Consider the following 24237-nt stretch of genomic DNA (forward strand, 5'->3'; position numbering starts at 1 on the left):
TTATCTATGTGTGCTGTCAAAGTTTAATTCATTTTTTCATTTGTTGTTTTTTTTTTGTTTCTTCTATTTTATATGCATTATTCTTTATGTGCAATTATTATGTGACGGGGGGAACCATTTGACCATTAAAAAAAATTGTGGTTTCTTTTGATTTTTTTTTTCGTGTTGACTTTATGAACTCACTTTTATTATTAACCATCATCAAAACATCACTCTAATCATTTAATTATTATTTTTTTTTTTTTTGTTTACTTCTTCTTCTTTTTATTATGTGTTAATTATTAAATTTAACAAATTTTTCTTTAATATCTGTTTTTTTTTTTTTTTTTATTTATTTCGAAAGAAGAAAAAAAAACAAAGAATCTTGCATTAAAACTCGCGTCGCCAAACGTTCCGTATGAGTATTGTGTTTATTCTCGACGGCACAACACAGTGCAATGCAGAGCCTGCCAAGTTGACTATGCGCTCTAGTCTACGTTACACGACACACAACAACCAACGCTTTCAATGAGAGAGAGACACAACATAACAACTCCAGTGCAACAATCAAAGTAAAGACAACAACAATAACAATAAAAAAACTATCAAAGATACAAAAAACAACAACAAAACACACAAAACTGGTTATGTTAAATATCTACAACGCTCTTTTGAAGTTGAAAAAGAAATCACATCGCGTTGTTATAAAATGTAACTACTAGTCGCAGTGAATGCAGCCGACAAACGTTAGACGTTTAAATGGACCACTTGAACTGAACCATGGCTGGCATGAACGGACCAGTGAACCTGTTCCTTAACATTTACAGGCCAAAGAATTTGTAGAAAAAAAAAAGAAAAAACAACAACAAATTCGAATAATAAATGTAAGTTAGTAAAACGGCCAAAAATTGGAATAACAACATCTCGTGCTTGGTTGGTGGTAGTGGTTTTATTTATGGGCCCCCTCCAAAAATTTTTGCAGTACAACAAACCATTAACCAACCAGCCAGCCATCTAAGCTGATGTATGACTCAATTTTAAAGCTCTACAAAAGGAATGCAAAACAAAAACAAACTGACTTCAATGGCTTGGCTGAGAGAAGGAGAGAGAGACAAATAAAAACAAAGAGAGTCAAACATCCTGCATGAAAAAAATCAACAACAACAAGAGAGTTATTTATTATTGATTTATTTTTTTTGCAAAATTGCACATTAACTTACAATTTAATTGTGTTGTATTTTTTTCTTTATTGGTATTGAGCAAAAGCTTTTGCATTTGTTTTATCATTAAGACACGCACACACACACTCACATCCATATTAACTTTTAACGGCTGATCATCATCATTTGTCAAATCGTAAAATCCCCCAAACATGCTCGTAAACGTCATCGTCATCATCATCTGCATCACATTAAATGTCATCATGTCCTAATTTATTTTCACAAAGCTTTCATTATCCACAATACGAAAGACATCTTCACGAAAATGTAATAAATCGTCCAAAAATCGTCGACTACTTTCATTGTGCAAATAGGTCATAACCGGTTTAATATTTTCAATAGCTGCTGTCTTGGCTAAATCGTTATAGTAATGGATCTGTAATAAAAAATTAGAAGTAATTGGAAAAATTATTAAAAAAATAAATAATAAAAATAATAATAAAGAAACAAAAAAATAATTTAAAACGAAATTTACATTGTACCGGATTTCGTTCCTTTAACGAAATGTAAATGTTCTACTTTATGAGAATTTATTTGACCTATATCAAGGTCCATAAAACTGTAAGAGGCGAATCCTATCGGCAATTTTAGTTGAATATCCCCCATACTGTAAAATTTTTTGTTTACTCTTTCATACGATTAAGTCAAAATTGAAAGCAACATCGAACATCGGTTGAAATCATATGGACTTATCGGACAACCTTATTATTGGGCCATGACGTATATATTTAAATCCATGATGCAATAATAAGGTGATATATCAAAACAAAAACCTTTGTTTTTGTCTCGACCATCTGTCAAATTTTTCCTTATAATATTTCACATGGTTGGCAACATTGCACATCGAATTCAAGTAGAAATTACACACTTTGGCAGTTAATCAGGACATCAGCTGCTCTAAATGGACTACCTATTCATTGTGCCATGTTTAAACCCAAAAGATTAACGAAATTCCGTACAATGTAAACGTACTATTAGTCTCATTTGAGAAATTGATAATTGCAACGCTTTTTAATTTATCATGGCCTATAAATAAGGTCACACAGGGAGACCAGCAGGATATCTGTGTCACTCAAGTTTGCTGTCATAATGCATTATTGTGAATTGACTTACATTATGAAAACGTAAACAAAGTCGACATTTTTCACATTAAACTTGAGAAAAAAAAACGTTGGGCGCCAATTTCTGAAAACAATTTTTTAGCGCACATTTAACCATATTTGGACGCCAATTCGATAATATGGGAATATCAAAACGCTTTGAAATATTTGAACCCATGAAAAAACGTTGGGCGCCACTTCCTTTACACTTGAATATGGGATTTAATTTGGAATTAATTTTAATTTGTTTTAAATATTTAAATGTAAAAAAGAAAGAGATGTTGGCCGTCACTTTTCCATTTCCTCGAATAGGTGATTCAATATGGGATTATGTTATATAAAATTTCTAAAACATATTTACCTAGTTTAGGATTGAAAATTCATTTATGTAAAATAAATGTTGGGCGCCATTTTCTGAAAATAATTTTATTAGTGTACGTTAGTGTACATTTAACCACAATTGGACGGCAATTCGTGAATATGGGAATATCAAAAATTAAAATTCTTGCAAGTTATTGACATATTGGAACCCATGAAAAACGTTGGGCGCCAGTTTCTAGACTGGGATTCAATATGAGATTAATTTTACATAAAATTTGTAATTCAACAAAAAAAAAAAAAAATACTACGATCATAATTAAAAATGTAATTAAAAAATTAACGTTGGGCGCCATTTTCTGAATATATTTCTCTTCTGATTTCTCACACACGAGCATTTTAGAGAAAAGGGGGTAATTGTTTAATCAAGATTTCCAACAAACATAATTTAAAAAAATATTCTTAAACAATGGCATATATTGACAAACGTTGGGCGCCAATTTGTTTAAAATTTACAAATATTCTTTGGAGTACGCTCTTCTTGTAGTAAAATGTTTAAATTGTAAGAAAGCTATAAAAATATTAAAATTTTATAGGGAAACTCAACTAGAACTCGTTGGGCACCATTTTTGGAAATCGATTGAATCGTGAATCGCACAAAGGTGTAATATAAGAAGAAACTCTTAATACTGTTATAATACAACAAAATTAAACAAAAAATAAAATACTAGAAACACGTTGGGCGCCATTTTTTCTTTACGAAGAAAAAATCTCTGGAATTTTTTACTATTTTGTTATCGTAATAAAAAATGTTTACATTTTTGCAGTTTCTGGAACAGATTATATGCCAATCCCCTTGTAAAATTTTTACTCAACAACTTTTAACTCGCCCTTATAAAAATAATTCGATTTAAAACCTATTAATCTTGAATTTAAATTTAATTATCAACATCAAGTTGAACAAAAATGACCACACACAAACATGCAATAAATGATTTATTACATAAGCGATCAGTAGTTTTCACTTTCAGTTACAAATTATCGGTATCAGTTTGTGACATAACCAGTGTGTTAAGTGTTAATTAAATGATGTTTTCATTTATTTTTGTGGCTTAGGCTTATAATGTGTTCACATGGGAGATATTTGATAATATGAAACTAATTAAAAAAATAATCAAATATATTATGTTAACCACCAAAGTGTAACGTCAAATAAATTAAATATGTCATATGTATTTCTTTCCAGTATATGTTACATTGTACAACTGAACCCTTTTTGCAAACGAATTTAATTTTTGGCGTATATATTGATTAATTATCTGAATATAATTCACAATAATCTATTTTGACAGCAAACATGTGAAACAGCTGATCACTATGGGAGACTTTATTAGAAGGCATGTTAACCCTATTTAAGCCCATTTGTACAGTATCTACAACATAAATGGACTAACGACCAATGAAGGTGCAATAATTCGCTGAATGATATGCTAATTATACGGCGACGCTTTGCACTTTCATAAGTATTGCAACTTAGGTCTCAGCCTCTTACAAAATTGTTTTTTTAGACATCTACATTGATTACCTATCTGAATTCAATTCACAATAATGTAGTTTGACAGCAAACATACGAAACAGCTGATCATCATGGGCGACCTTATTAAATGGCATGTAAACCCTATTTAAACCTAGTTTATTTGTACAGTATCTACAACAAATATAAAAGGGCTACCTACCAATGAAGGTGTAATAAATTGCTTCGCTTTATGATATGCTAATTATACGGCGACGCGTTACACTTTCATTAGTCTTGCAACTTAGGTTTTAGCTTTAAAATAAGGCAAATGCAAGATAATTATAATTGTTCGCAGCAACGTGTTTCATTCATTTCATTTTAATGTGCGCTATTTTCGCTAACATTGAACTTGTGTTTGAACTTTAGCAGGCAAATCAACACAGATAATAATTCATAAAAGCAAGTGATTTATGTCTTTCTTTTTTGCTCTCTCTTTCTTTTTTATATTTCTAAACAAAGCCTGTTTAAAAATGGTCTGAATAAATAATAATAAATATTATTTAATTTATGTACACCCCAGGTGAGAGATATGGCGAAATTGTTTCAACAAAAGAAATATTTCAAATAAAAATATATATAACAAATATAAATATATTTCCAAATGGGTGTTAGGAAAGTTAAATCGTCAGTTAAGTAATGTGATTTTTCATTACATACTCTTATTTTCACAACAAATTTAGGAAACAGCTGATCGCCTTGAATGAACTTATAGAGACCTGTTAATAAGGTCACACAGGAACAAGAAACGGCTGTTTTTTTCCTCAAGATTAATGCGAAAAAATTATGCCATTATGTGAAGTCAATTCACAAACATTGATCTTGAATGAGGTATTAAGGGGGTTACACATAAGAGAACTTCAGGATTGCCATGCTTCTTTTATTGTAAAAATATAAAGGACAACGGCGCCCAAATTCAAGCTTCACTCCGATATTTCTTTATAAATTGACATTTCATACAAAGCCAACTTAACAGACCAGGCCTGAATCCTCGTATGTGTTTTCCCCTTTAGATTCATAATAAATTGCTTAATGTAAATCATGGTCCCCTAGTCATCCAGGGAGACCAGCTGGATATCAGCTGACTCTCAAGTTTGCTGTCAAAATTCATTATTGTGAATTGACCTTCATTAGGAAAGCGTAAACAAAGTCCAAATTTTTGACATTTGACTTGAGAACAAAAAGCAACTGAATTTCGCTGGCTGGGTGACCTTATTAATAGATCTTGATGTAAATGTAGCATTTAAGGTTCTGGAAGCCAGACCCGAGGTGATTTAAACTACCAGTTTTATTCGAATGCATTTATAGTAATAGCACGTTTAGACTACTAAATCCACTCGATCTCAAATGTCATTTCCATAGTGTATACGTCATCTTAATAATGTTCACAAATCCAGTGGATTATATTTGACGTTTACGCCATGGAATTGACATTTGAGAACGATTGGATTTCGTAAATCTAAGGCTACGTTTAGACTACTAAATCCACTCGATCTCAAACGTCAATTCCAAGATCTATTAATAAGGTCACCAAGATAGCAATCAAAATCGGAAAACATCTGTTTTTCCTCAAGTCTAATGTCAAAAAATTCGACTTTGTTTACGTTTTCATAATGCATTTTGACAGCAAACTTGAGAGGCATCGATAATCAGCTGGTCTCCCTTGGTGACCTTATTTATAGGTCATGGTCAATTCCATTGCGTATACGTCACGTTAATGCAGTTCACAAACCTAGTGGATTATATTCGACGTATACGCTATGGTATTGACATTTGAGATCGAGTGGATTTCCTTAATATAAACGCATCTAAATCTACTTTAAAACTAGCCTTTATTTTTAAATCCTAAAACAAAGACCTTACCTGTTCCTCTCCCATCATATGTGCCTGACGTTTCTTATAGCCCTTGGCAAAACGCCTCTCCATTTCCTGCTCTGTATCCTGCAGCATTTCCTCCCGGCTGGGTAGCTCCTTTCGTCCCTTCCAAAATTCCATAGTAAAACGTGATTGCAAATCCATCATTTGTGCAGCACAAACATAATAGGGTATACCGATAAAACTCATTGTGGGATATTCAATATTTATGCAATGTTTATACAGTGGTCGTACCCAATTATCATCAACATAGATACCACAATTTGTCGATAAAAATGGAAATGCATATTTATAGCCAGTACAATAGAAAATAATTGTATATTTTTCTTCTTCGCCATTTGTAAAAACGACAGTGGAACCTTTGGTGTAAGCAACATCAGGTTTTTGATTTACATTCGGACGAAATTGTGTTTTTGGCGTTTCTGGCATATGATGACTTAGGGTGACACGTTCAGCTACTTTGGAAATTTCATGACACAAATCCATGCCACTGGGCCCAGCACCAATGATGAGAACACTTTGATCTGTAAGTGAAATAAAAAAGAGGATATGTTATCGAGGTACTAGAAGAAGGACTACAAGATAGTATCTAATTTAATCTAAAGAAAAAATCTACACTTCTGTTGGTGCTTGAGAAACAGCTGATTTTCCTGGATGACCTTATTAATAGGTTTTGATAGACATAATTCAAGATCATTAATAAGGAAAGCGAAAGTCAGCTGTTTTTTCAGCTATGAATTGAATTCATATGTATATATTTTAACAGCTAACTTGAGAAACAGCTGATTATCCTGGAAGACTTTATTAATAGGCGTTGATAGATACAATTCAAGATCTATTAATAAGGTCACCCAGGAAGTGAAAATCAGCTGTCTTTTTTCTCAGCTATGAATTGAATTCACATGAATATATTTTGACAGCAAACTTGAGAAACAGCTGATTTTCCTATATCACCTTATTAATACGTTTTGATAGATACAATTCAAGATCTATTAGTAAGGTCACTCAGGAAGTGAAAATCAGCTTTCTTTTTTCTCAGCTATGAATTGAATTCACATGAATATATTTTGACAGCAAACTTGAGAAACAGCTGATTATCCTTGAAGACCTTATTAATAGACGTTGATTGATACCATTCAAGATCTATTAATAGGCGAAAGTCAGTTTATTTCTCAGCTGTGAATTGTATTCACATGAATATATTATGACTTTAGAAACAGCTGATCATCCTGGATAACCTTATTAATAGTTATTGATTGATACAATTCAAGACCTATTTATAAGGTAACCCAGCAAGCGAAAGTCAGCTGCTAAGTTTAACGTCAAAAAATTGTAAGTTGTTTACATTTTCATGATGGAAGCCAATTCACAATAATGAATTTAGACAGCAAATAAAATCCAGCTGATAAGTAGATTTTCTTCCTAGATGACCTTGCAAAAAGGCCTCGCTTAGCAATTCGATATTTATTTCAAAATTTTGACGTAAAAATTGTTTCCTTTTGACGTAAAACTTGTTTCCCTTTGCTCTCATACTTCAAACAGCTGATCTTCCTGTGCGACTTCATTAATAACATTTTGTTCACACTAGACACAACTGAGAAGTAGCTAGTCTTCCTAGGTGACCTTGTAAATAAGCCTTGCTTATTTGAAAATTTTGACGTAAAACTTGTTTCCTCATACTTTAAACAGCTGATCGTGGCACAATGAATAGATAGTCCATTTAGAACAGCTGATGTCTTGAATAACTGTCAAAGTGCGTAATTTCTACTTGTATTCGATGTGCTAAAACTTTTTTCCCTTTGCTCTCATACTTCAAACAGCTGATCTTCCTGTGCGACCTCATTAAAAAGGTTTTCTTCACACTAGACACAGCTGAGAAGTAGCTGGTCTTCCTATTTGAAAATTTTGACGTAAAACTTGTTTCCTCATACTTCAAACAGCTGATCATGGCACAATGAATAGGTAGTCCATTTAGAACAGCTGATGTCTTGATTTACTGTCAAAGTGCGTAATTTCTACTTGAATTCGATGTGCAATGCTGCCAACTTTTTGAAATATTATAAGGAAAAAATTTGACAGATGGTCGAGACAAAAACAAATGTTTTTGTTGTGATACATCGCCTTATTATTGCATCAAGCAGCTGATCTTCCTGGTCGACCTCATTAATAAGGTTTGGTTTACACTAGACACCTAAACCTAATATGTCAACTAAACACTGCAGCTTTTTCAAACATTTACACCCACAAAAAACTCTCCTACTACTTACCGCGAAACCGTTCCGCATTCTTATAATCATGACTGTGTATTTGTTGACCTTGGTATGTTTCTAAACCTTTGATTGTTGGATAAAGCGGTGTATGGTAATGACCATTACATATCATAACATAATCGAACATTTCGAAGTCAACCGAACCAGTTTTAAGATTCTTGACAACAACCTAGAAAAAAAAACGCAAGCCACAATAGTTTTAAATAAAATTTACAACAATTTAAGCGATATATATAAATAACAACTCACCTCCCATCGATTATCCTTCGGCATTATTCGAATAACATAATGCAAAAACCGAATATATTTCTCCAATTGATATTTCGCACAAAATGCACCCAAAAAGTTTTCTATGGCCTTTGACGGAACATACGATTCATCATAGCCATCTATTTGAAAGTCGGGATAGCCCATAACTTCTTTGGGTAGATTTGTCCTCAGACCCTGATACATGCTACTGTGTACCTCAATGCCATATTCATTTGTGCCCACTTGATCCGTATATACCCAGGTGCCGCCAATTTCATTATTTTGTTCATAGATCGTAACCGAATAACCATTTTCCAGGGCACGTCGGGCAGCACATAAGCCAGCCGTTCCAGCTCCCACCACAGCGATTCGTTTCATGTTTGCAACTGAAAGTTGTTTGGTTTTGTGGAATTTTAATTTAATTCTTGAATGAAATGCAAACGATCAAGAACTAGACTGGCAGACAGACAGTAGTTTAATTCACTTTGCGATTCAATGCAAATGAGATTGTCATAATCTGGGTTGGTGATAACAGCGACGACGTCGACACCGCAGTCGTCGTCGAGCAATAATTATGATTTTAATTAAATGCATAGCAGCGAAGAAGAAGAAAAATAAATAAAGTGATAAGACAAAAACACCAACAACATGTTGAAGATGCTGTCGGAGGAATAGCATAGATCGGTAGCCCCCACCAGACTAAAACTTACAGCTGAATAGGGTCAGTGTTTGATCTGTGTTATCAGCTACGAAGGGCATTCACTTAGCGACTACTAAAATCTATTATTTTCTTATTAGATTAGGTTACACAGGGTTACACCTTAGACAACTGATCATTTGTAGTTACTAATCAAGACAACTAATTGAGATTCTGTATAGAAAATATTTATGGGAAAATAATACTAACAAACATACATTATCGGTTTCACAAATAACCTATAAATGAAGCCGATTTGATATGAACATATTTCATTTGCTTGAAATTTCAATTATTAGTTTCTATTTTGGTTGAAGATCGAAACATAACCTAAAAATCTCCTAATTGATATGATTTTCAGTATAATACTTGATGTGTGGCCAAGACACTTTAAAGGCTTTACATATATTGCCAAGTGTGAATAATCTCCAGAGAGAGAGCGAGCGAGAGATGTATTTGTTCGTACCAAAATTGCGTTGCATGTGATTAGTATCTTACTATGATATTTGATGTGTGGCTAGGCCATTTTAATATGAAATACACATTGTCTGATTAAGAAAAAAATTGATTTTGCCTTTAATCATGATTAAATGTTATATATAAATCCGCTTTTATGATTTTTACTATGATATTTGATGTGTGGCTAGGCCACTTTAATATGAAATACACCTTATCTGATTAAGAAAAAAATCTGATTTTGCCTTTAATCATGATAATTTTTTATATGTAAACCCCGCTTTTATGATTTTCACTATGGTATTTGATGTGTGGCTAGGCCACTTTAATATAAAGGCTTTACACTAACATATTGTCAAATGTAAACAAGTTGTTACAACATGATAGTCTGTGTTAATACATGTATGTAAACATAGACTAAGTCTATGCTATTTTAACACATGTATGTAAACAAACGGTGTTTGTTTGTACAGTACACAGTTATTGGAACAGTATAACAGTGTATAACACATAAGCGAGGATAACATAACCTAATAACAATAACTGAAATGTACTTCGGGTAATTTTTAAGATTTCTCACAAACAATTGGTGTGGATTTTATTAAAAAAATGTATTTTTAGATAGACCAGCAGCGTATAGGAACATATTTATGGAAGGAGCAGCTATTGAACCGTTTTAGATTCTGAAAAAATTACCAGCTTTGCTGCCGCCTCCTAAACTTAAAAATAAAATTCATGTGTTCAATCTGACGCATCGGATCACGGCATGGGGACTGAACGAATTATAAACATTCAATTTTTCTGCAAAAAACATAACTGGAAATGTCTGACAGCACTCGTTGCAACAAAGAAGTTCGGGTCATACGTTGAAGTGGCGCCATTTGTTGTTATGATCGATAACGCTTCTTTGAAGGATTTTTGAAATGGACTCTTATCTTGCTGGTCTCTTCAGATGAAGGTCTTCTAATTTTGGAAATTAAACAAAGAAATGGAGTATGGCATAAGGGTAAGTTTCCGGAAGCATGGAGAAGGATTAGGATATCCCCTATCCCAAAAAAGGGAAAATACCTCAGTTGGGTGGAGAATTACAGGACCATCGCACTAATGTGCACTCCCCAAAAAGTTCTAGAAAGTGCATATTCCAAACAGACGAATTAAAATCGGAAATAGTGTAAGGATGGTGCAAAAGGGGCTACCGCAAGGTAGCGGGCTTAGTCCGATACTCTTCAACATTTACACAGCCTCGCTGCATGCGATTGTAGAGCCTGGAATTGAACTCTTTCAATTCGCAAATGACTTTTCCTGGTGTGCCATGACAAAAATTTCGCAACAGCAAGAAAATTACTGGTAGAAAGCATTATAAAACTTTATAGCGAATGTTGCAAACTATCTTTGAGCGCTTCAACATGGAAAAAGTTAACGTCATTCATATCTCAAAAAGGCCTAGAGAGCTCAACATTTCAATAAATGGTTACCAACATCAACCAATCCCCAAACATCAAGTATTTGGGCCTAATTATATCAGCCAGTGGTACAAGGCCATGGAAGTCGCAAGCAAGAATAACAAATTCCTTGAAATTTTAATTGGTTGCACCTTTGGCATATCACTGGCCAAGCAATACACTTTTCTTTGAAAAATCCACGCCTTGTGTAGGTCTTTGAAAAATCCACGCCTTGTGTAGGTCTTTGAAAAATCCACGCCTTGTGTAGGTCTTTGAAAAATCCACGCCTTGTGTAGGTCTTTGAAAAATCCACGCCTTGTGTAGGTCTTTGAAAAATCCACGCCTTGTGTAGGTCTTTGAAAAATCCACGCCTTGTGTAGGTCTTTGAAAAATCCACGCCTTGTGTAGGTCTTTGAAAAATCCACGCCTTGTGTAGGTCTTTGAAAAATCCACGCCTTGTGTAGGTCTTTGAAAAATCCACGCCTTGTGTAGGTCTTTGAAAAATCCACGCCTTGTGTAGGTCTTTGAAAAATCCACGTCTTGTGTAGGTCTTTGAAAAATCCACGTCTTGTGTAGGTCTTTGAAAAATCCACGCCTTGTGTAGGTCTTTGAAAAATCCACGCCTTGTGTAGGTCTTTGAAAAATCCACGCCTTGTGTAGGTCTTTGAAAAATCCACGCCTTGTGTAGGTCTTTGAAAAATCCACGCCTTGTGTAGGTCTTTGAAAATTTTACTTTAAAAAATCCACGCCTTGTGTAGGTCTTTGAAAATTTTACTTTAAAAAATCCACGCCTTGTGTAGGTCTTTGAAAATTTTACTTTAAAAAATCCACGCCTTGTGTAGGTCTTTGACAATTTTACTTTAAAAAATCCACGCCTTGTGTAGGTCTTTGAAAATTTTACTTTAAAAAATCCACGCCTTGTGTAGGTCTTTGAAAATTTTACTTTAAAAAATCCACGCCTTGTGTAGGTCTTTGAAAATTTTACTTTAAAAAATCCACGCCTTGTGTAGGTCTTTGAAAATTTTACTTTAAAAAATCCACGCCTTGTGTAGGTCTTTGAAAATTTTACTTTAAAAAATCCACGCCTTGTGTAGGTCTTTGAAAATTTTACTTTAAAAAATCCACGCCTTGTGTAGGTCTTTGAAAATTTTACTTTAAAAAATCCACGCCTTGTGTAGGTCTTTGAAAATTTTACTTTAAAAAATCCACGCCTTGTGTAGGTCTTTGAAAATTTTACTTTAAAAAATCCACGCCTTGTGTAGGTCTTTGAAAATTTTACTTTAAAAAATCCACGCCTTGTGTAGGTCTTTGAAAATTTTACTTTAAAAAATCCACGCCTTGTGTAGGTCTTTGAAAATTTTACTTTAAAAAATCCACGCCTTGTTTAAAAAATCCACCTACATAAAAAAAAACAATTTCGAATTTTATTTTATTTTTTTAATGATACAACTTTATTATAAATCCCTTTTCAAAGGACATCCAATCATGATAGTATAGTTTTAAAAGTTATCTCTTATATAGGTATTTATGTATGTATGATAAATATACTACACAACATAGAAATGCACATACAAAGACATTATAACAGCATTGTTGTTGGTTTTTTTTTTTGCAATAATGAATGAGTGAAATATTTATTTTCTTGTTGTTTTATTTATGTATTTACAATGTCTCAAATAACGTTTTGTTTGGGTCTTCTCGGGGGACCGGTATGTCATAATGATTCTTGGCCCCAACTCTGCGACCAGGAAATAATTAAAAACGAAATATGTTGCTTTGTAACGGATAAGAATATTTAAAACAAAACCAAAAAAAAATGTTTTCAATATTGATTGTTGATGTCTAGGACAATGAAAAATAATACAATAATAACATATATGTATATAATAATAAAAATCGCGTGGTTGTTTTTGTAGTGTACATTTCTATGTTTGTATTACAAAAAAAAAGGAAAATGTATAGAAGGATTTACTTTGTTTTTGTATTACATAATAATTTAAATTTATTACGTGTTTTATTTTTATTGTTTTTGTTGTTTGATTATTAATAATAATAGAATAGCATATTTTTGATGTGTATGTGGTTGTGTGTGTGTATATAAAGTAAATGTTTTATATGTATGCGGGTGTATTTAAAGTGGGGGACATTTAGGGGGAAGGGGATTATAGTTTTCTGTTTCTCTAAAATTAACTTCTTCTTATTTCACTTCCGGTTTGCTTTTTTTTCTCGGGACCAGGTTAAAATATTCAATATTTTAACCTTTTCTTCTTCCTAACTTATCTTCTCATAGGCGCATTCAGTGGTATGTATGGAGAGTATGTGGAATACATCGAATTCTGTTGGGCTGCCCTTTGTATGGCGCACGCATCCTGATATTGAGATTGCATATTCATGACACCCATTTGCATGGGAATTTGTGAATTTGGATATTCACCACCGGTGGAATAGCTGGACGACGGTGCCTGCTGCGTGGACATGCGATAACTGTAGGGTGTCATTAAATTGGGAGCAATGTGCACATTACTGGGCCGGCTGCTGTTCGGCGAAGAAGTGGATGGTGTTGAGGCAATGTTCTGTATGGGTGCCGATGCCGTGTTCCTCACCGAACGACTTATACTAGCCGCCTGCGATGTTGTGGTTATGGGTGCAATATTCATATTACCCGGATAGTATTTATGATGGTATTGTAGTGAAGCCATCTGGGATTGTAACATATTGGGCGAAGTATTTAGATTTCGATTTTGTGGTACAATCAAGTGGGGTGGCGGTGTCATGGAATTATTACCAATACCATGCTGCGGTGGTGGTGTCATATCGACTTGTCCAATTGGTGAGGTGTTACATGGTGGTATATCCAAGCCATTGGTCAACTGTTGTAAACGCGACAAGCTGCTAAGATTGCCCACAACAGCCGGTGAACCACCGGCCTGGGCACTGGGCAAAGATTCAGCTCGTGTCTGTTGCTGCTGCTGTTGTTGTTGCTGCTGTTGCTGTTGTTGTTGACTCAAATGTTCATTGCCCGATCCCGAACCGGATGACGAACCACCCGAGGGTATTGAAATCGGTACTCGGGATGTATTATTTATCGACTCATTCGTATTCAAATTATTTTGTAAATAGAAATTATTAACTGCACACGAGGGTGAGGCCTGTTCAACACGTACCGAACCGGCATGCGAATTTATAGCACTGTTCAAGGACATGCGTTGTTGTATAACAGCTGGCATAGAGCTAATATCATACGATGAATTGCCCGTATTGACGGGATAGTTTTGTCCCAAATGTGAGAGATATATGTTATCGGCACCACCACTGCCTCCATTGCCACCACCTCCTCCACCACCACCACTTTGCATATTTTGATGGTGGGCATTCAATTGGGCAAATTGTTGTATATTGTGCAATTGTTGTTGTTGTTCTTGTTGTGCTTGCTGCTCTGCTGCGGAATTATTTTGTTGGCTATTGTGATTTGCCAAGGCCTGTTGTTGTTGCTGCTGCTGAGCTAAATTATTGTTAAGAGCCTGTTGCTGCTGCTGTTGTTGTTGCTTAGATTGACGATGTGCATTTGAGCCCGAGGAGTTGGCATTCCTCATTAATTTTGGTGTAGTTGATCGTTGTTGAACATTATTACTACCACTGGATGCGGGATTTTCATTCTGAAAGAGAAAAAAATAAGGTAAGTAAATTTTTTTAAGGTTATGTTCAGGAACCTATGTAAAGCGTAGATTTTTAAAGAATATTTTTCAGGGACCTACGTAAAGCGCCGATTTTTTTTAAAGAATATTTTTTGAGGGACTTTTTATAAAATATTTTTCAAAGACCTACACAAGGCGTAGATTTTTTAAAGAATATTTTTTAGGGACCGACCTATACAAGGCGTGGATTTTTTAAAGAATTTTTTTTAGGGACCGACCTACACAAAACGTGGATTTTTTTAAAGACTACTTTTTCAGGGACCGACCTACACACAAGACTACTTTTTTCAGGGCGTACACAAGGCGTGGGATTTTTTACACAAGGCGTGGATTTTTTAAAGACTACTTTTTCAGGGACCGACCTACACAAGGCGTGGATTTTTTAAAGACTACTTTTTCAGGGACCGACCTACACAAGGCGTGGATTTTTTAAAGACTACTTTTTCAGGGACCGACCTACACAAGGCGTGGATTTTTTAAAGACTACTTTTTCAGGGACCGACCTACACAAGGCGTGGATTTTTTAAAGACTACTTTTTCAGGGACCGACCTACACAAGGCGTGGATTTTTTAAAGACTACTTTTTCAGGGACCGACCTACACAAGGCGTGGATTTTTTAAAGACTACTTTTTCAGGGACAAAAGGCTTTGAAGAATATTTTTCAGGGACCTAAGGCTTTGATTGCTTTGAAGAATATTTTTGAAGGGACCTAAGGCTTTGATTGCTTTGAAGAATATTTTTGAAGGGACCTAAGGCTTTGATTGCTTTGAAGAATATTTTTCAGGGACCTAAGGTTTTGATTGCTTTGAAGAATATTTTTCAGGGACCTAAGGCTTTGATTGCTTTGAAGAATATTTTTGAAGGGACCTAAGGCTTTGATTGCTTTGAAGAATATTTTTCAGGGACCTAAGGCTTTGATTGCTTTGAAGAGTATTTTTCAGGGACAAATGATTGCTTTGAAGAATATTTTTCAGGGACCTAAGGCTTTGAAGAATATTTTTCAGTGACCTTAGGCTTTGAAGAATATTTTTCAGGGTCCTAAGACTTTGATTGCTTTGAAGAATATTTTCCAGGGACCCAAGGATTTCTTTGAAGAATATTTTTCAGGGACCTAAGGCTTTGATTGCTTTGAAGAATATTTTTCAGGGACCCAAGGCTTTGAAGAATAGTTTTCAGGCACCTAAGGCTTTGACTGCTTTGAAGAATATTTTTCAGGGACCCAAGGCTTTGAAGAATATTTTTCAGGGACCTAAGGCTTTGATTGCTTTGGAGAATATGTTTCTAGGATAAGATGGGGATATGTGAGCCATATATTTCAAAACCCACATAAATTTAATTCAACTTACTTGATTTATTTTGCGATTTTGTTGTTGCTGTTGTTGTGCACTATGCTGCTGCTGTTGTTGTTGTTGGTTATTGGCCAAATTATTCAGATTTTGATTGTTGATATTCATATTCTGCTGTTGTTGCTGTTGTTGTATATGTGGCGTGTGTATGGCCATATGCATTGGGGTATTTGTACCCTGATTTTGCATGGAACAATTGGAGAATTGTTGCTGCTGCTGTTGTTGTTGCATGTGTACACTGTTATTGACATCCGAAGAATTTTGAGTTATGTCACTGGAAATACTTGCCGGCGAATCCATACCCATGGGTACATTAAGACCACATTCGTTGTAATGATGTTGCTGCTGCATGTTGCCACCAGTTGTGTTGGCATTGCCACCATTGTTGTTGCTGGAACCCCCTCCACCACCACCACCATTGTTTGCATTCTGATTGCCAGCATTTTCGTAGACCATGGGTGAAGTCATTTCAGGACTAACAGTATTGGCTTGAGGATTACCTCCTGCTCCGCCGCCGCCTCCTCCTCCACCGGATTTCATTTTATTGTTGTCATTATCATTGTGTGGGTTATTGGAATTATTGTTTGCCGCATTGGCTTGCTGATTAATATTCTGTTCAGGTTTTACTTTTTGACAGGAAGCCGCCGCAGCCGCGGCCGCCTGTTGCTGGGCAGCTTGATGTTGCTGCTGCAATTGTTGTTGTTGGGCATTTAATAAATTTGCTGCCTGTTGTTGTTGTTGCTGCTGATATTTATTATTTGCAGCAGCATTGCCATGACTATTCATGGAACGTATGTGTTGATCTGCTTGGGATCGACTGTTCTTTAAGGCAGCAGCACTTGTGAAACTTCCATCGCCCCTATATAAGCCATGGCTATTGTTGTAGTTACAGGCGGCAGCAGCAGCTGCTGCTGCAGCTGATTCTTCACGTTGCAACATTTCCGTTGCCACGGCGTGGGCCACAGCCCCTTTCAGGGCCGCCTCGTCTTTTTTCAAAGGGCTTGTCTTTCGTTCGGCTTTCAACTTATCCTTGGGATGATGCTGCTGTTGTTGTTGATGTTGCTGCTGTTGTTGTTGTTGCTGCTGTTGTTGTTGCTGCTGTTGTATGTGTTGTTGATGGGCATGATGTTGCATGGCCAAATTTGCCGATTGATAGAGATTTTGGGTAAAATTATTGTAGGCCATCGACGAGGCCAGGTCCTTGTGGAATTTATTTTGACTCTTCTGGGCTGTGGCATCCAAGTGCGATAAATTATAACCATAATAATCCCATTGCCAATATTGGGAGGTATGATAGTTGGACAATTGATTCAGTGGAAATTGCGGCGCAATTTTATTTAAATCCAAGGCATTGAGGTTATGTTCGGCACTGGCCTTAAAATGTAGTTTATCGTGGACATTTGAGGGACCAGCTGCTGAACCGGCGGCGGCAGCTGCTGCCGCTGCGGCCATAGAAGCTTGCAGCATACGGGGATCTTCCTCCTTGATTTGTATGGGTCCATGCAGACCCTTGACACTGGCGGCTGTGGCTTGATTTTGTTGGCCAATCATTTTTTGTTGTTGTTCGAGTTTTTCACGAGAACTGTGACTCAATTTCGATTTATTACCTTCCAAATTTGAGCCACCAGCAGCTCCAGCTTTATTATCACCGGAGGAGGAGGAGGATGAAGATTTGGATTTATTCGATTTTGTGTGTTTCTCATGGCTGGTGGCATGATGTTTTTCATTGAGAAACTCTGTAGACGACTTTTCCGTTTTACATTTATATTTGTCGAGAGGAGTTTTGCCATAATTTCCGCTTGTTGTCGTTGAAGAATGGGCTGAAGAATGTTGACTGTTTTGGGCCAAAACACCACCACTCATTGTTGAATTGGAATGCAGTAAGGGCTGTTGTTGCTGCAGCTGCTGCTGTTGGGAGTGCTGATGTTGTTGTAGTTGTTGCTGCAACTGAAGGGGAACCATGGCATGATTTTGTTGGGCATGAATCTGCGAGACCTGGGGTATTTGCAGAGGTTCTGATGTCACTGCCAAGGGTGGTTTGGTATCTACCAAATGTGTTGTTTGCTGGTTGCTGGACGACATTTTCAGTGGGCTACTTTTATTAGTGTTAGTATTGCTGTTGTTGTTGCTGTTATGTTCCTTCTTCAAAATCATTTGTTCCGGCATTTGAGATGGTGTTGATGGTATTTCTGGTTTGATATTTGCATTGAGACCTACATGGGCGGCCATGTTGGCGGTGCTAATTGTGGATGCCGTAGATGATATTACGGTTGGGTTAGTTGTGGTTTTTGCCATTTTATTGTCAAGTTGGGACGTGGATTGTTGCTGTTGTTGATGTTGGCTTGCACCCCCATGATTATTATTTGTAATGTTTGGTTTATTTTCCTGGGAGGTCAATGACTTTGCAAATTGATTAACTGTAATTACCGGTTCTGGCTTGGCGGCATTATTGGTGGTCACTGCCTCGTTGACATTAGGGTTTTTTGGAGTTGGTGAAAGTTGTTCGGTTTTAAGTGGAGCCACAACTGTTGACTGTGGCTGGGATGGTGGTTGTGGTGCTGCTGGTGCTATTGTTTCAGCTTTAGTGACTGCAGCTGGTTCTGGCTTAACTTTATTTTCCAATACGGCCGACGACACTGTTTGGTGTTGGGGTTCCTCCTGTAAAGGTTTAACATCCAAGGGAGTTGGTAACGCCGCAGTGGTAATTGTTGCACTTGCTGTTGTTGTTGTGGTGGGTAAATTTGTTGCATTTGTAACAACGGCTGTTTGTAATTCCTTTTTTGTTGTTTTATTCTCCTCAATAACCGAAACATTAGCTGCATACTGTTCCAACATGCGGTTCTTTGCTGGTTCCTCTGGGTGGATGTTGGTGATCGGTGGTAATACCTCCTGAACTGTGTTGCTACCATCTTTTTGTATAGTATTATTATTTGGCTCACCGCCGAGTGTAGAGGTTGTCAAGTCCTTGGATTTTTCATTGGCTAAATCTGCTGGTTGATCCTTTGCCTCCAAGGGTTTATTGTTATGTGCAATTGACCCAGATGGTGTTTCAATTTCCGGCTTCACAACGGGAATGTCGGTTTCATTGAACAAAGATTTCTTAGTTTTCTTGGCCACTGCTTCCAATACCTTTTCATCGGTTTCCATGTTGGAGGATTTTGTCAGTGATGTTGCGCCTGCACTGTATTCCATTTTTATGGGTGATGACGTTGTTTTCGTTTCCAGCTTCTTTTCTTTGTCCTTTAATTCAGAGTTCAAATTTTCATGGGCGTCAGCTTGGGCCTCCTTACTTGGTTGTTGGACAGAAGAAGGCGGAGGAGGAGCAGCCGCTACTGCTTCTGGAACGTCATTGTTCGCATCATTATTTATTTCCTCATTAAGTTTACCCGAATTTTTAGCTCTCAATTTGGGAAATAAATTTGGTATACGTTTATCATTTTTTGTTTCAATTTGGGTTTCCACATTTGTTTTTTCCTCCTCAGGGTGAGCGGCTGCTGTCGCTGTCGTTGGAATTACATTTTTTGTTTCATCCATAGGTTCTTCCTGGCCACTACTTTTTGTTTGAGATTCCTTAGAAGATGGCATTTCCTCATTTGTGGGATTATTAGTTTCCTTGAATCCCTCCCTATTAATTGATCCTTCATTATTATCCTCCATACTTGTATCATTTTCCGATTCGGATAGTTCATCATGTTTCCTTTTCAAGGGCGGTAATGGTGGAGGGCTTGATTTACGATTTGTATTGGAACGATTGGAATTTTCATTTTTAATCCCACCTTCATCACTTTCAATGCCACCTGTGGGTGGTGTGGGTGTTGGCTCCACCGGACACGGTGTGCATATATCCATACTCTCAGTATTATAATTATCGGCAACAATGGCATTGTCATCCATTTTTGATGATTCTTCGTCGTTGTCGTCGACTTTTGCCCCCGAATCAATGTCCATGGGACTGGGTGTAGTGGTTTCTGCTGCTGCTGGCGGTGGACTTTGAGCCTTGCTGGGTCTTTTACGTTTTGTATTTAACTTCTCCGTCATTGGACGTTCGTGAAATAAATGTTCATTGTTGTGGGCTTCTTCTTCATCCACCTTTCCATTATCTTTCGAGACATTTGCCTCATTACTAACCACCTCTTCTTCTCGTTTCACATTTTGTTTATCCCCTGGGGCTTCTTTCACCTCGTTTGCCACTTTACTTTCTTGCTGTTGCTTTTGTTGCCTGCCCGCATTCTTATTCTCATCAACTTTCATGACATTTTTACGTGGCGACAGACTTTGCCTTCCCGACATATCCAATGATTGATTTTTAACATGTGTCAATAGCGGACTCCACCTCAATCGCTCCGGCTCAATTTGTATACGATTATTTTGTCTTTTCACCTTTTCGTGGTGGTCATTTACCCGCTTCCAATCCACTTTAATGTTAATGTGATAATGGATGTCATCTTCGTTTTTCCTAAGCTTAATGAAATTCAACAGCTCCAAAGCCAAGGCAATGTCGACAATAGTCAAGCCTGTCTCCGCGGCAATGCCATTAAAGGTAATATTCTTATCATGTTTGTGTTCATATAAATATTCCAAAATAATCGACTTCCAATAGGAGAAATATGATAGGCGACCCAAATCCGATAGAGGTTTTTCCGGTGTACCTAATTGGCCTTCTTCGCGACTCAGTAGATAACTAAAATCGATTAGGAAACGTCCAAAACCTTGGCGCTGGAATTGAGGCATTGTCAGGATACACGACACATTATATTTCTGGGCACAATGTTTCTCTTTGGAAAAATAGCCCACTAAATGACAACCTTTATTGTCATTCTTGGTCAAGACATAAAACAAGAATGGCTCCACATCGTAATACAGGGTTTTATGGTCCAGGAACAGCTTGGCCAAGAGACAAAGATTTTGACAATAGATTTTGTTAATGTTGCCATCAACTTCGAACACTGACAAATCCTGATGACGATATATTTCTGTGCCAGGAGGTTGTTTCCATGAACATTTGTTTTGATGACGATCCAGGACAGCCCGACTTTTAGTGTATTTTAAACAAAATTCACACAAATACAGTTTTGTTAATCTATAAAATGAAATTTGGAGGGGGATTGTTTAGTTATCAAGAGCACAGAAAGTGGGGGAAAATTTGTTTTGTTAACTATACCTGGCATATTCCTGTGGAAATGGACTGGAATACCAGGTTTCAATGTGCCATTTGCCAATTTCTATGGAGCCGGGGCAACGTTCAGCGCTGGCATTTATGGCTGCGGGTTTGCCTATCAATTTACTGGGACTTTCCATGGCACCGGCAATGGCCTTGCGTGCCCGCTCCCTTATCTTTTTGTAAATATCATAATCGGCCTGAGACACACCATTGGGTAGGGGTTGTGAGTCGAATGGATTCTCATCGGGCACCACTTCCCATGGATGTTTCTCTTCGGCCACCTCTTTGTTGGGTGGTGGTGTCTCAGGTTTCTCCTGGCTCTTGGCCATATCAATATCCTGCATCATTTTATATTTAATTATATTTTGTTGTGACAAAAAAGGGATCTCATCATCATCGTCTTCTTCAGCGGGTTTAGGAACTGGTTTCTTTTCCAAAGGCATAGATTTAAGTAAGACGGCCTTCTTTTGGACCGGTGGTTGATTGCTGGCGGCGGTGGTATTGGCCACAGCATTGGTTGACGATGTCGCAGTTGTTGGTTTGGGTTTATATTTAATCATCATGGTTGGTTTGGCCGTGTCTTTTGAAGCCGTAGTCGCAGCGGGAGTTGTATTCGCCTTATTCACCTCCTTTGGAGTAATTTCCGGTTTGGTCTCAGTTTGCAAGGGCACTTGATTTGTTTGCAATTTTTGCGGTGGCGGTTGACTGCTATCCTGTAACAATTGATTGGTGGCGTTTTTTTGTTCTGTTGACAAGGTGGCAAAATGATCGGTAAGTTTGCGTTTAACGGGTTTTAAATTTTTCATTAAGTCGGTGTTTTTGGCAACACTGGTTGCCGCTGCCGCCACATTTGCAGTGGCTGCAGCTGCTGCGGCTGCCGTATTGGCAAATATATCCGGATGACTTTTGGCCACTGCAGCAAAACCCCATTCCTCTTCCTTTTGAGGCTGCACCAAACTCATGTGCTTTGCCATGGGCGAAGAAGAGGATGCCGCGTTGGCAGCTGCTCCCAATAAACCCTCACATTTTTGTTTCTTATAAATTTGAGCCAACATTACATTGGATTTTGATTCACTATTTTCCGAATCGTAATCATCATCATCGTTGTCCTCGTCATTGTCATCACAATCCGAACTATCACTGCTACTCTCAGAAGAGTCGGAACCACTGCTGGTAGTGGAGGAACATGAATCAGATGAAGTAGTGTCATCATTGTCGTGATCTTCATTATTTTGTTCTTCATCGCTGTCACTAGAAGAACTGGAGGAGGAGAGGTTTGATAATGTTCTCTTGCGTCCTTTCATGGTCTTCAGCGAGGTGTCCTGTTCATAGGCAGCCAAATGTTGTTTTAGACTTTCCTCCATGGCGGCTTGATGTTTCAGTTTGGCCAAAGATGAGGGGGAGGCAACATCGAAGGCATTACCACCGGCCATTTTAACGGGTGTGGTTTTTGCCACCTTGGATTTGGCAATGGGCCAATATTTTTCCGGTGAACTATTCGGTGTGGTTAGACTGGTATCCCCAGATGTATTTGCTCCCCTGGAGGTGGGTGATACCATGGTCAATTGTTTGGCCGCCGAATTACTAGAATCAAACAAAAAGTCGTTAAATAAAAAATATTTCCTTTATTCATAGACTACTTACCGGCCCTTGGATAAAACCAATTTCTTTTGCGAATCTTTACCCTTGACCATACGAAAAACATCCGTATTCAATTTCAAACATGCACTGCATCTAAATGGATGTTTTGGTTTCTTATCGGGTATGGTGTCCAAACAATTCAAATGGAAATTTTTGTGGCAAACAAAACACTGCAATAGACAGGGGCCACGATTGCCTTTGCCACAGGCACATTTAACACAATTCTCACAGTACCAGGAACTGCCCTTGGTCACCAGCATGTACAGCAATACAAATGATTGGGTCTTACATTTAGCAGCAATATTGGCACATGTGGTGTGCAACGAAATGCCACATTGTTTGCAAGAGCTCAAAGGCTCGGGAATGCCATTTAAATTCTTCTGGGCATTGCCAGAGCAATGCTTACAGATGTCATTACCCTGGAAACAAGAAAAAACAGAAATTAGTTAAAATGTTTTTAAATTTCCAATATTCTTCTTACAATCTGTACTGGTATATCCACAGAGGCATTAGAGTTGCGGGGTGTGGTCAAAGAACGTCCTTTCTTATAGAGTTTACCCTCCTGTATCAAAAACCCAGCTTCCACAGCCTTCTTAATGGACTGTTTAATGACTGTCTTGTAATCAGCCTCGCCAATCAATTCAATTGTATTGAATTTTTGGATATAATTTTCAATACTCTTAACACTGGAACCTTCGCATTCACCCAAATCGTGGACCGCTCGGGCCACAATCTTACACAAATTGGTGTTCTTTTCCACACGGACAACACGCTTGGCCATGGGAGCCTTATATGAATGTAGGCCCTTGTTGTAGACCTTTATAACGGCACCGGTTTCAACAATTTGTTCCAATTTCTCAGCCACAATATCCTCATGGAATTTGTGATGGGCGCCAATGGCCTGACCTGTAAAACAAAACAGAAAAAAAAAACAAGTAATTAATAAACGTCGTCACAAACCCAAACACACACACACAAATCCATCACTCCCTCCGGACTTACATATACGTTGGACACTGGGCCGCTGCTTTTGGGAGCGGATTTTCGATATAGCATCCAATATCCATTTCTGCCACACTTCCAATGAAATTTCCTGTGTTGAATCGAACATTTTCGCTGCGTTTTAAATAAAACGCCGCCACCTAATTGATATCCAGCAGCAAGCAACAGCAAGCCAATTTCCGAAATAAAAATTCTTCTTCACACACGCACGC

General features: G+C 37.2%; 2 protein-coding genes across 2 annotated transcripts; both read right to left on the reverse strand.

Annotated features, from left to right (window-relative positions):
* Positions 1 to 1400: 1400 nt before the first annotated feature.
* LOC133326416 (senecionine N-oxygenase-like) lies at positions 1401 to 8977 on the reverse strand. The gene is made up of 4 exons (XM_061535069.1): positions 8585 to 8977; positions 8333 to 8504; positions 6054 to 6589; positions 1401 to 1575 (listed from the first exon to the last, which is right to left on the reverse strand). The coding sequence occupies exons 1-4, from the start codon at positions 8960 to 8962 to the stop codon at positions 1408 to 1410; spliced, it is 1254 nt and encodes a 417-aa protein (XP_061391053.1). The 5' UTR covers positions 8963 to 8977; the 3' UTR covers positions 1401 to 1407.
* Positions 8978 to 13419: 4442 nt separating this feature from the next.
* LOC133326415 (histone acetyltransferase KAT6A) lies at positions 13420 to 24134 on the reverse strand. The gene is made up of 9 exons (XM_061535068.1): positions 24026 to 24134; positions 23505 to 23929; positions 23027 to 23442; positions 21383 to 22966; positions 18181 to 21301; positions 17344 to 18129; positions 16984 to 17265; positions 16274 to 16908; positions 13420 to 14815 (listed from the first exon to the last, which is right to left on the reverse strand). Exons 1-9 carry the CDS (start codon positions 24132 to 24134, stop codon positions 13456 to 13458), a joined length of 8718 nt encoding a protein of 2905 aa, XP_061391052.1. The 3' UTR covers positions 13420 to 13455.
* Positions 24135 to 24237: the final 103 nt, after the last annotated feature.

Source organism: Musca vetustissima, unplaced genomic scaffold (genome assembly GCF_032173495.1).
Source record: "Musca vetustissima isolate MV318-11 ecotype Yass unplaced genomic scaffold, APGP_CSIRO_Mvet_v1 utg58993, whole genome shotgun sequence".
Lineage (NCBI taxonomy): Eukaryota > Metazoa > Arthropoda > Insecta > Diptera > Muscidae > Musca > Musca vetustissima.